Raw genomic sequence first — 12011 nt, forward strand, 5'->3', positions numbered from 1 at the left:
TGAAATTTGCCCGGACCCTTGTCAATTACTTGCAAGGACTAAGATTTACTAAAAATCATAATATGCAAATTGCCAATGATGAAGTGAAGGGCGGCTGTCTGTTAAAAATTACCGCTTGCTGATTGGATTAGAGTAGCCAAGCTATTGAGAGGCAATCTACGTTGCACCGCTGAGATTGTGGCGCTTGTATTAAAGGGACACACCCTAGTTACGGCTAGTTGTTAACCATTACGGCGTTGTTTTTCGCTATTAAACCCATTTTTTCACAAATAAAATTGCACTTTACTTACCGTTTATTATTTAGAATATACATTTCCATTCACCTGAAGTGTTTTTTGGTAATCCTGGTAATCCTGGTTTTTGTAATACCACAAAATGCATTTTTCGTATTTCTTAAAAACGCACGCACGTTTGATAAAAAACCGTTGAGAAAACAAGGTCTAATCTATTTTTAGACGGGATATTTCCATTTCAATGTCACAGACGTTGGTATACCACATGACCGTTATCATTTTGGTTCGGTTTGTTTTCTCGTGCACGGTTCGCGCAATCAACATCCGATTTGTTGTTGTTCATTTGTGAGATTTTTCTTCACAGTTCGTGAACATTTTCAGTAACAATAAAGTTCAGACAAGTAAGTGTCTCAATACAAAACGTTACAGACCCTTAAAACCAATAATTTTGCTAAGTCTTACGATATCTGGAGAGGGGATACAACCAGGACAGAACAGTTGGAACATGTCCAGGAGAGGTGAAAAGAACGCACCCCAAGTCTGTGAAATTTGTCGTGACATAGGCATTGTTGTGCTTCGAGCGACATCTACCGGTGACATCAGAATACTAACTTTCAAAATTATTTCAAGCAATTGGGACATGGGGATTCCCATGGTATTTATCGATATAAAACCTGCTTTTTCACTCCATTTGATAAAAATGTGATCTAAGTGTGTTACAGGTTTGTAGATTAACCAAATTATAATTTATTTTTGCTGGATGGAACTAAGGTGTGCGGCTTTAACGACTCCCGCTTTATCACTGCTGGATATTGTGAGGCCCAGTTTTAATTTTGTTCGACACGTGGACATTTTGTGACCGGTATATCGGTGATTTTACCACCTGAAAGTTTTAGCAGGGATCCAGTCAGATTCGTTCTTACAAATGTGTTGAATTAGAATATTATTATTATATACTCCAAGTCCAAGTACAGGCTAAATATAGTGATAGGTGAATAGAACTGACGGAAGTTTTTTTCGTCATAGCGGACTGATTTTCGACTTGGCAGCATTTTTTATCAGCTTGGCGGACCTGTCTGTGAAAATCTTCAGCTTGGCGGCACAAATTCTCAGCTTGGCGGGTGTACAAGCCGCTTACTGGGGTTGGAGAACACTGAGTATACTACACACACACACACACACACACACACACACACACACACACACACACACACACACTCCCTCTCCCTCTCCCTCTCCCTCTCCCTCTCCCACTCCCTCTCCCTCTCCCTCTCCCTCTCCCTCTCTCCCTAAAAATGAATGAGCTATAACCAGCAGTAACTTAGTCTTAATACATTTTAGTGCCTGAACCAGGTGTGGATAGGAAGGAAGGAAATGGTTTATTTAACGATGCACTCAACACATTTTATTTTTATGGTTATATGGCATAGGACGTATGGTTAAGGACCACACAGATATTGAGGAAGGAAACCTGTTGCCACTTCATGGGCTACTCTTTTTTTGATTAGCAGCAAGGGATCTTTTATATGCACCATCCCATAGACAGGATAGCACAACTGCACATACCACGACCTTTGATGTGCCAATCGTAGTGCACTGGCTGAAGCGAGAAATAGCCCAATCACTGACGGGGATCGATCCTAAACTGACTGCACCTCGAGCGAATGCTTTATCACTGGGCTATGTCTCACCTGGGGTGTGGATAGAGGCACTACAATAAAATTACTGAATACAATTTAATTTGTAGGACATAATGTGTTTACTTTCGGTAGTGTAAGCTTTACAACATGATAAACAGCTTGAGTGTTTATTGCTGTCACATCGTTGTTGGTATATACTAAGATAATAAGAGATACAATTTTTATGCAACTCAGAAGAGATATTTGAAATGTTAGATATATTGTCTGTACATGTACATGTACCAAGAAACAACAGTTGAGAATATGTATATATTGTACATGTAGATGGTGAATTAACCCAGATTTCATTGTACTATAAAGTATACATTATAATGAATATTAAGATGGCCTTATACATTAGGTACATTAGGATTACTGGTGGGGGAGGACTATTATAATGTGGAATTTAGGGGGAAATGGACCATATTAGCAGTCTCTTTCTCTTTGAAGAGTGGTGGTGGAAAATATGTATCTGTGCTGTTTTAAAAAAAAAAATTATGGGGTGGGAGGGGATTGTATTAAACTCACCAAGGCATTTAATAGCTATATATGACATGCTATATAGATTTATATCATGGTAATATTATTATATACCTGAATATTTACCAGTTTTAACTAATCCCAAATTTCCACTTGTGAAAAAAAAGCCACAATCTATCTGTTAAAAAATAAGCATCCATTTGACCCTGGTTCAAGTCATCTGCTGTTTTTACACTAAGTGCCAGGATATGGCATCACTGGAAATGTGGTTTAAGGAGTTACATGTAACCTGTACACTCTTGTTATTCCAACTGATGGCCATATTGCTGTCACTTTAGGAAATCTATGGAAGAATACTTTCTGTCTGCTTTGTTCTTAATCTTTCTGTAATCTTGTTCACTGACATTATTATTGACACACCAAAAATGTTGTTTTTGGAGATAAAACTTTTTTTTTTTTTAATTGGGGGGTGAAGGGGTATTTTTTTTTTTTTTCATTTTTTTTTTCCGTATAAGAATTAAATATCCAAAACACTGAATTGCATTTAAGTTTGTTGCAGTGGCCCATGAAAATGGAACTCTCAACTTGCAATGGGACCATTTGTGTGGATGAACAGATTCATCATAACTCTTTAATTTTGTTAATGGATTATGCAAATAAAGAATAAATAGCCACACTTTAAGTAATTTAGTAAAGGTTTTTAAAATTATTTTTGTTATCATGTACATGCTTAACGTCAACACTCGAGTATATATATAGGGCAATTCCACGAAAAATGATACCTCTGGAGTTAAAATGTTTTCCCCTCTGTTATGCCTTTATTTTTCACATAGAATTATTTGTTAATAATCAATTAACCATAAAATACTCAAGTTTTAATTCAAAACTGTGTCATGTGACCTGGCAGCCATCTTTAATTTGTGCTATTTCCTCCTAAGAATAGAACCCAAATTGCACTGAAATCTTCTTTTTTTTAAATGTCATTAAAATTGGATGAATATGATAAAGGTAAGTCTTGCATTTTGTTTCTAAGATCTTAATGGTAATTCCCAAACAACACAAATTAAAAAATTTGGAATAGATTTTTATGAATAAAAACTTGAACTTATAGCATGACCTCGTTGCGTCAGTTACCTTTTGAAGCTTAATTTTAATATTGACCTCCTACAGTGCTACCATATATTATATTTTTTTAATATTCTCTTAGTTGTGTCATGGTTACACAACATGGCAACATAATAATCTAAGTGGGCACACCAAGAATTAAAATTTATTGATAACTGATGTAATTCCCCCGGTCAGTAACTGATGCAACACATTAACACCTACATTATTTTCCATTGTTAGATTTCTTGGAATGAATGAATGAATGAATGAATGAATGTTAACGATACCCCAGCACGAAAAATACATCGGCTATTGGGTGTCAAACTATGGTAATGCAAATAAATAAAGTGATGATCAACATCAACATAAAAATTCAAGGTTTAAAGGAAACATGACACGAGACCATATTATAGCTCATTTTAAAAGAAAAATGATATAAAAATAATATACAAATAACTTTATAACAATAAAATATGTGTAGTTAACTTAAAATGAAGAAATTACGCTAATCAGTATCAAAGTACGATTTATGCATATTTCTTCGTGAGCGTTCGGAAAAAAAGGGAAGTGACGTCAGAGCCGCTGTACTCTTCCATTGTTGTTAACTGTTTATATATGGAGTAAGGGGCTTACGATCTTTTCAGTCCAACAGTGCCGTACTGCGCGGCCTTTGGGTGTAAAAATAAACACTTTAAACGATCGGGATTGTCTTTTTATGGTTTTCCAAAGGATTGTATCCGAAGAAAGACGTGTGTATTTTATCGCAAAAGAAAAGATTGGACACGAACACCGCATAGTACTTTGGTGTCCGCCTATTTACAGCCCGGAGCCCGAACGTTACCCGGAGACAAATACAGTACTCGGTTGCGAATGCCGAGGTGTACATTGTACATATTTGGCACAAAGATACACCTCAGCATGATGTATTTATATATGTTAAAACAAAAATGTAGAATTTTTTATTTATTTATTTTTTTGGAAAAAAAAAGATTTTTCATGTTAGGGCTGTAGGCCTACATAACAAAATCTGTATTCACCGTCCGAAGAAGGAAACGTCAATAAGTAATTAAATATGGCATATACAAACATGGGATTTGGCATGAGGATACATCTCAGTACGATGTATTTAAATATGTTTTTAAAAAACGTGTAGAAAACAATAATAATTTTAAATAATGTTTTTAATCTTCGGGCGGAATACGTCACAAAAACGTTCCTCATCGCCCGAAGCCCCAAAGCAACACGAAGTTCAATACAAAATAAACCACTACTGTCGGTGTCGAAATATTATGTTTCATCCACGGGCTGACTTGAGAATCGGAGTGTTGTTTTAGTTAATTGGTCCTTTCTTTCCGTGGCCTGCACATGTGATTCCTGATTGGCAGGTGTATATTGCAGGGTATCGACCAGGTAAGTGATTACCACGGTCTAAACATACGTACAAAATACGTGCCAGTTTTTTTAAGATCACAGGGTATTGTGGCGTAACCTGTCGCGACTATAGTACAATGTTAATGGACATTATCAGCCGCCCTGCTTCATTACTGTAAATAATGCTGTAAAACCCTTGATTAAGTAGACTTTCCCATCTAAAATTACAAAACTGACCAATTACGTAGTACCAAAGAAAAGAAAATTATCACTTGGTTATCGTGAGTGGTCGTTTTTACTCTAACGCACCCAACCAATAGGCCTAATAATATGCTACTTTTTTTTATGAGAGAAAAATACTATAACCCCATTTCGTTCTATTGATGCAAATAGAAATATATTTAGTTTAAAAGTTGATTATACTCTCAAGTCATTTATGTTGTTTTACAAGCCAGGTTAATTAAAGTGAAGCGCCTTGTCGTAAATTAGAGCGTTTGTTTACACTGTGCATACAGATTTCATTATGTACAGCCCGAACATAAAAAATGCGATATTTTCTATTAAAAAAAACCCAAATTTTTTTTGTCCTACATTTATATTTTTTACATATTTAAATACATCATATCGAGGTGTATCTTTATGCTAAATATGAACAGTATACACCTCAGCATTAGCATCCGAGTTTTGGTTTTGTCTCCGGGTTACTTTCGGGCTCCGGGCTGTAAATTGGTCGACCGGTCTGGTCTGGCACCATCAGTTTCTCCACCCTCCGACTCGCTATCCGTTTTTTCTTCAGTATCACTGTTGTAAGTAAATGTGTGTCTTTCTTCATTTACTAACAGCTCATATTGATACGGCAAAACGTTTTGCGAACGACCACTCATTGTTTTGGTAAGCTGTGCAAGTCTTAGATTCTTTATGCGTGGTACGGACTAATGCTTTTAAGTGTAAGGCGTCAGATCAAGCGACGCGTCTCTGACGTCACGGACCTCGTGATTGCCCTGCTCATTAAAGATCGGCAATTTCCGCTAAGAGCTCGTATCTGGGGTTCTTTTATGGAGATATTTTAAGTAATTAATTTTGTATAAAATTTTTTTTAGGTGATTCAATTTATAATTAATTGTACATGGTTGGTGCCAAATATGTTTTACGTGACATGTTTCCTTTAAACAAAAACAGTGTAAAGAACTGTGCAAAAATACAAATATCACAGAATTTTACGGACCCCGAATTTTACTCTAAACTTCAATTTGTGCTGTATTGGCCATTCTCAAAGAGAATGTTACACCCTGCACCACGGTGAGGTTACAGCACACGCAGGTGAGATTTCTTGGAGGCATAATGTAAGATTGTGAAATGTGTTAATTTCCAAACTAGAGTGAGTGCTATAAAAAAAATAAACAATAAGTTTCAGAATTTTCTTGACCTTTGCACTTGTAAGTTTTATAATTTCTGTATTAGGCGTAAAAAAAAAAATTGTGGGTTTCCCGACTGACCCTAATTTTACGCTGCGACCCTAAAACATTTTGACTACCAAAAAAAAAAAAAAAAAAGAGTTCCTACCTACCTACCCTATTTTTTCCAGAGATGAAACCTGAAACACACATATATATATTTTTTTGGCCTTATCACATCTGTGTAAAACAATAGAAAAAAATTGTTTTCAAGAACTGCAAATACTGTCACTCCTTAGAAGTTAATCTAAAGATGTCTATTTCACTAAAATAAAATAATCATGACTCAGTTAACACTGTTTTTAAATAGATACATGTATAATTTCATAAGCATCAATGCATATACCCTCATACTTCAAGATACCCTGTATATACATGTATTGTATAGCTTTTGATATCAGATGCACATATAATTTGTTTTATTAGATATATTATACTGCTTGTGATGTCGGAGATAGACATTGTTTCATTAGCTTAGATTAATATATGTATAGCACTGTTTATTGTAAACAATATCTATAATGTTCAATAATAATTACCGGTAACAAATTTAGAATTGCAGTTTCATACATGTAGTGGCAAGTCACTTATATTGCTATTTTTACATTTATTTATGATAAATAACTACACATTAGATGATTTCATACATAATCTTTCATAATTAAATCAACATTACACCGTACTGCCACAGTGGTTTCCCATGAGTTCTTGGCTAAAATTGTAAAGTACGTAAACAGTTTGCATTAGTCATTCAACAAAACAGCCAATCCTTTGTCATTGTGGAATTGCAACTCAAATTCAAAATGTGATTTCAAGCAATTAACTGTTGGTCACCTGAAATGAATTTTGTAACGATATTATTCTTTTTTACATGTAAATGAAGTTATTTGATTGTAATATTTTATGGGCATGTAATTTAATTCAAGAATAATCTTTACATTTCAAAAGATAAATAAAATAATAATAATAATTTTTGGAAATGTATTATGCAACTATGAGATTGCCCCTTTAATAGTTCTAAATAGCAAATGTCCTTTCATTTGATAAATTGGTTACTACTCCTGAAAATATCCCAAGTTGCTGATGTTTTTAGTAGAATATCTCCCAAGACAGCAACCTAGAAAATGAACGAGAATCAAGCACATTTGAACGAAGATAGAAAGAGGTTGGGAGAGAGAAAAGAACAGAATAGTGAAAAATTTAGCAAGATAAAGTGAAATCAAACAAGAAAAAAAAAAATGAGACAGGACAGCATGTTGAGAATATATATAAAAAAATTTTTAAAGAAAGAATATGGGTTATTTACAATATCTGCCTTATTCCCATCAATTTTTTACGAAACATTTGGTTCAGTTCAGTCATTTGGTAATGTCATAAAAAAGTGAATGCAGTATATACCGTATATACTTGGAAATTGCTAATTTTTGTATTACACTTCCAGTCAAGATGTACATGTAAACGTAAGCTGTTGTCTTATTGTTGAGGCATGTGTGCAGAAAATTTTGAAGGGAGTGGGGGTTTAGACTGGCTGGCATTGAGGGTGCAACTGCCCAAGTTACTTGGGGTGGGGGGGGGGGGGGGCGGGGGATTGGAAAATTGTGAGAACGTGATGTAGTAAAATGCAATTTCTTGCATTCTATAAGTAAAATTCATCATGACAAATGCATGTATATGCATATTAAAGTAATAATAATTTGCTTTGAGCAGATAGGGTTGGGAAATGGAGGGTTGACCACCAACCTGAACATGCCCCTATTGTTATGTTTTTTCAATTCCCTTTTAAGATTTATGTATTTCTTACAATTTAGATGAACCAGTTGTCAAAGACAAATGTTTTATTTTTAAAATATGTTCTTATTAGTTTTTATGATTCGCAAATGTTCCATCAGTTACTTTTAGTGTTACGTCAGTTACCCATTAATAAAAAATAAAAAAAACTTAATAAAAAATTTCTTGTATAAAACTTAATTCTCTTGTTCTAGTGATCATATATTCAGAGTATGACAAATATTTTGAAAAGTCACTAGCCACAGGGCTAGTGGGTTTGTGAAAACCACTAGCTCACCAAGATAAAGCACTAGCCCAAATTCTTGATCAATTATAACTGGATTTTTATCTAATTTTTGTAAGATTACACATTTACAAGTATAACAGTAAAATAAAACGAACACTTAAATTATGTTGTAACTTTCAGTTTTGTTGTGTCATTTGGTCTTTTGTCAAGTGTGATCCATCGTCATTGTCCCGTTTTCGCTTTTGCCCTCCCCTGGGGGAAAATAATTGATTTAACTCATGGTTGGTATCTAAACCCACTATCAAAATAATTAAATTTAAATGAGGGTACGACAGTGTGACACACTGTAATAGATGGTTCAGTGGGTTATACATTTAGGGCCTACTATTCATGTCGCCAGGAACAGTACTGCCAGTTGCTCAAATACAGGGCATTATCCCACGTCGGACCGATAAAAAAAGAATAGAACAGCGACATCTAATCCGTTGTTAATTGATGAGCAAAAAAGGTATTATCTTGTATCGGCAGCTGTGAGGCATTGTCCAAATGTAATAGGCCAAGCCGAGTCATTGCATGTGTGGTTACCATTAAAGTAAATTGTTTTCCTGGTTGCCGATAACCATATGTAAATGAAGTGTTAAATTAGAAAACAATAGGTAAATAAAACAAACACTGAAATTCAAAGCATGACTGGGGTTTACTTGATTGAGATTAACCTGTCGTCGCGATTGATTTCCACATTCTTAGCCTAAAACATAATTATGTGCGAGATTAACTACCACATGATGTGTCCAACCAATCAAAACACGTATGTCATTAGACTTATTTCCTGTGCCAGAAACTTGAAAGGGAAAAGTAAACAATGCATGCTGTAACTGTGATGATGTAGATATAGCATGTTACTGCAGTTTGCAGACCTAGTTCAAGTGGATTATTATTATATACTGATGGTGTTGTTAATATTATTCTATGACAAACGTCACAATCAAATTTATTAAAAGAAATTTCAGCCGAAAGAAAAAGAAAAAAACACGATCAAGCGATAAGGACTTAAAAACTTAAAAACCACTAGCCACGGTCGTCAGGCTAGCGGATTTGTCGAACTCTGATATATTACCTGTGCACTACACATTTCTATATATACCTGAAAACTTGATGCTTCAGATTCAGAGAATTTTGGCAAGTTCAAAGACATGTCAAATACAAGTTACTTTTTTGGTTGTGTCAGTTACCCACACTTCATTTGTGATTGTAGTTGTGCTGAGATTGTATGCAATGAAATTTTCTTTTGACATGACTTTGTCACAACATATTTATTTCAGCTAAAAACACTCTTAAGAATTTTATTGAATACTTTAAAAAAATAAAAAAATAATCAAGACGTTACCGTGGAATTGCCCTATATATATCTTCTCATTAATTCAGTTGGTTGCTGCAGTATGTGAAATCTTTTGACAGTAGCATAAATTAATATAAATTAATATAAATGTAGATGTAATGAAATGCAATATATGTAACCTTTCAGTGTGCACATATGAATTCTCAGATTATTCTGCGTAATGGTATTTTCACCCATCATGTTTCATCTTGCTATGAGCGACATATCCATGATGCACTATCAGTATTGATTCTAGTCGGCGGTGTTGTAATGTATTGACACAAATTACAACTTGATGTCTGGTAATAACCAAGTAGGCAGATTGATTCCATTTTCATCATCGAGTAATGGCCTGAGTTAGGTCTCAGTTGTCGGTGGCTGTTAGTATCGAATTAGTGTGAGATTTGTTCAGACAGAGCTTGTCACAATTCCATCATCTTTAATTGTTTGGGCTTTAATATTAATGAGTTTCAATCACTTAATCTTTGCTTTGTCATTTCAAAAAAAAAAAAATTATGTCTGTCTTTCTAATTCTGTAATATCAAACTAATGGTTAAATATGCTTGTTGTAATGAGGCCCAAAATACACCAAAGTTGGGTGTGTGTCTGGCGAGCGTGGCAAAGACTCTGGTGTGTTTTGACATTTGGGTTTGTAACTATAATTACATGTTATCGATATATATTATCTACATTCATTACTTTTAGACATATTTTGTTTATTAACACTAACAAGAATTCTGATAGTTCCACATTGATTAATATACATGTATATCTTTCCTGATGTTTAGTAAGACACATTTTAAAAAGTATAAGGCTCAGACTTTAGGTAGCTGCCAGTCTGGCAGTGTGAAATATAAAGCATATTCTACATACATGTACATGTATGTCATCTGTTGTCAGATCTGTAGATTGTTCTATCACAGATGCAGTGTGTTTTGTCACATTCTATTTTTGATGTTTATTTATCGTCTGATACCAGATTCTCCACACCCAGATCTACATGTAGACCCAGCTCCGGTGAGCTATGGGCCTAAAACGGATCTTGGAGCAGGATGTAGCCCAGCGGTAAAGCACTTGCTTCATGTGTCGTTAGTCTAGGATCGATCCCCATCGGTGACCCATTGGGCTATTTCTCATTCCAGCCAGTGCACCACGACTGGTATATCAAAGGCTGTGGTATGTGCTATCCTGTCTTTGAGGTGGTTCATATAAAAAATACCTTGCTACTAATGGAAAGATGTTGCAGGTTTCCTCTCTAAGACTATACTTCAAAAAATTACCAAATGGTTTACATCCAATAGCTGATGATTAATAAATCAGTGTGCTCTAGTGGTGGTGTTAAACAAAACAAACTTTTTTAAAACTGATCTTTGTAGAGAAAGTTCATTTCATAGCATCCAGTACAGTACATTGTTTTACTATTTCATTATTTGTATGTTTTCAGGGTCCTAAAGGAGAGACGATTGGTGCGTTTGTTCAGCCATTGCCGTACAATTACCTCATTTTCCGAGCTCCTTCGGAGGGTGCAGGTAATATATTAAAGTTTATTTATTCTACTGGGTCCACTTTAACAAAACACCGTAAGCCTAGTTTTACCCATAAACGTAAATCTAAGACTAAACCACAATTCTTACTACTACTAATAATACAACTAATATAATAGGAAGTACACATATTTCTCTGGGGGTTTTGTCTTTAAAGTGCTCCATCTTCAATAATAATGTAATTTTCTGAGTGAAAAAGATGTCAATCACATGTAAACTTATGTCTGGTATAACTGCTAATCGCAGGCGTGAACTTACGATGTTGTGTAAAATAGACTCCTGGTAAATATACACATGTAATTTCAGTGCAATGTTATTTAGCACACAAATGTTAGATTTTCTAGCAGAGATTTGCACATAGTGCTATTGGACAAAGGGCAGTGATCTGTTACACATCTTTCATCAACCTATAAGCACATTAAGTACCTTAAGAATCTAGTAGATGCCTTTCGGATATGACTGATGCCTTTATTGACTGCATGTCAAAGTTGATGTCTCTTGAAGAGAACATTTCTAAACATTATTGTATGAAATAGACATGATTACACTATTGGTTTCTAACATGTCTACCACAAGGTACAATACGGCCCATCATATGCATGGCAGTGAACAGAGTTAATTTAAGCTGAATAAACAACACTCTGGGTTAACACTGTTGTTCAGGCAAATTGCCAAGTGCAAATTATGTGTAGAGTTTAATTTGGCAAATTTGTTTCATTGTCATTAATGCGCAAAATCAAGATAGATAATT

The 12011-nt window shown here is 34.8% G+C and overlaps 1 protein-coding gene across 2 annotated transcripts in view; it reads left to right on the plus strand.

Annotated features, from left to right (window-relative positions):
- The window catches only part of LOC121380979 (oxysterol-binding protein-related protein 8-like), a 144039-nt gene that overhangs the window by 106782 nt on the left and 25246 nt on the right, over positions 1-12011 (plus strand). For both annotated transcript variants that reach the window (XM_041510038.1, XM_041510039.1), the window contains one exon: positions 11161-11245. In XM_041510038.1, coding sequence (XP_041365972.1) covers positions 11161-11245 — 85 coding nt within the window. The remainder of the gene's footprint in view (positions 1-11160; positions 11246-12011) is intronic.

Source organism: Gigantopelta aegis, chromosome 9, assembly GCF_016097555.1.
Source record: "Gigantopelta aegis isolate Gae_Host chromosome 9, Gae_host_genome, whole genome shotgun sequence".
In the NCBI taxonomy this organism is placed as follows: Eukaryota; Metazoa; Mollusca; class Gastropoda; order Neomphalida; family Peltospiridae; genus Gigantopelta; species Gigantopelta aegis.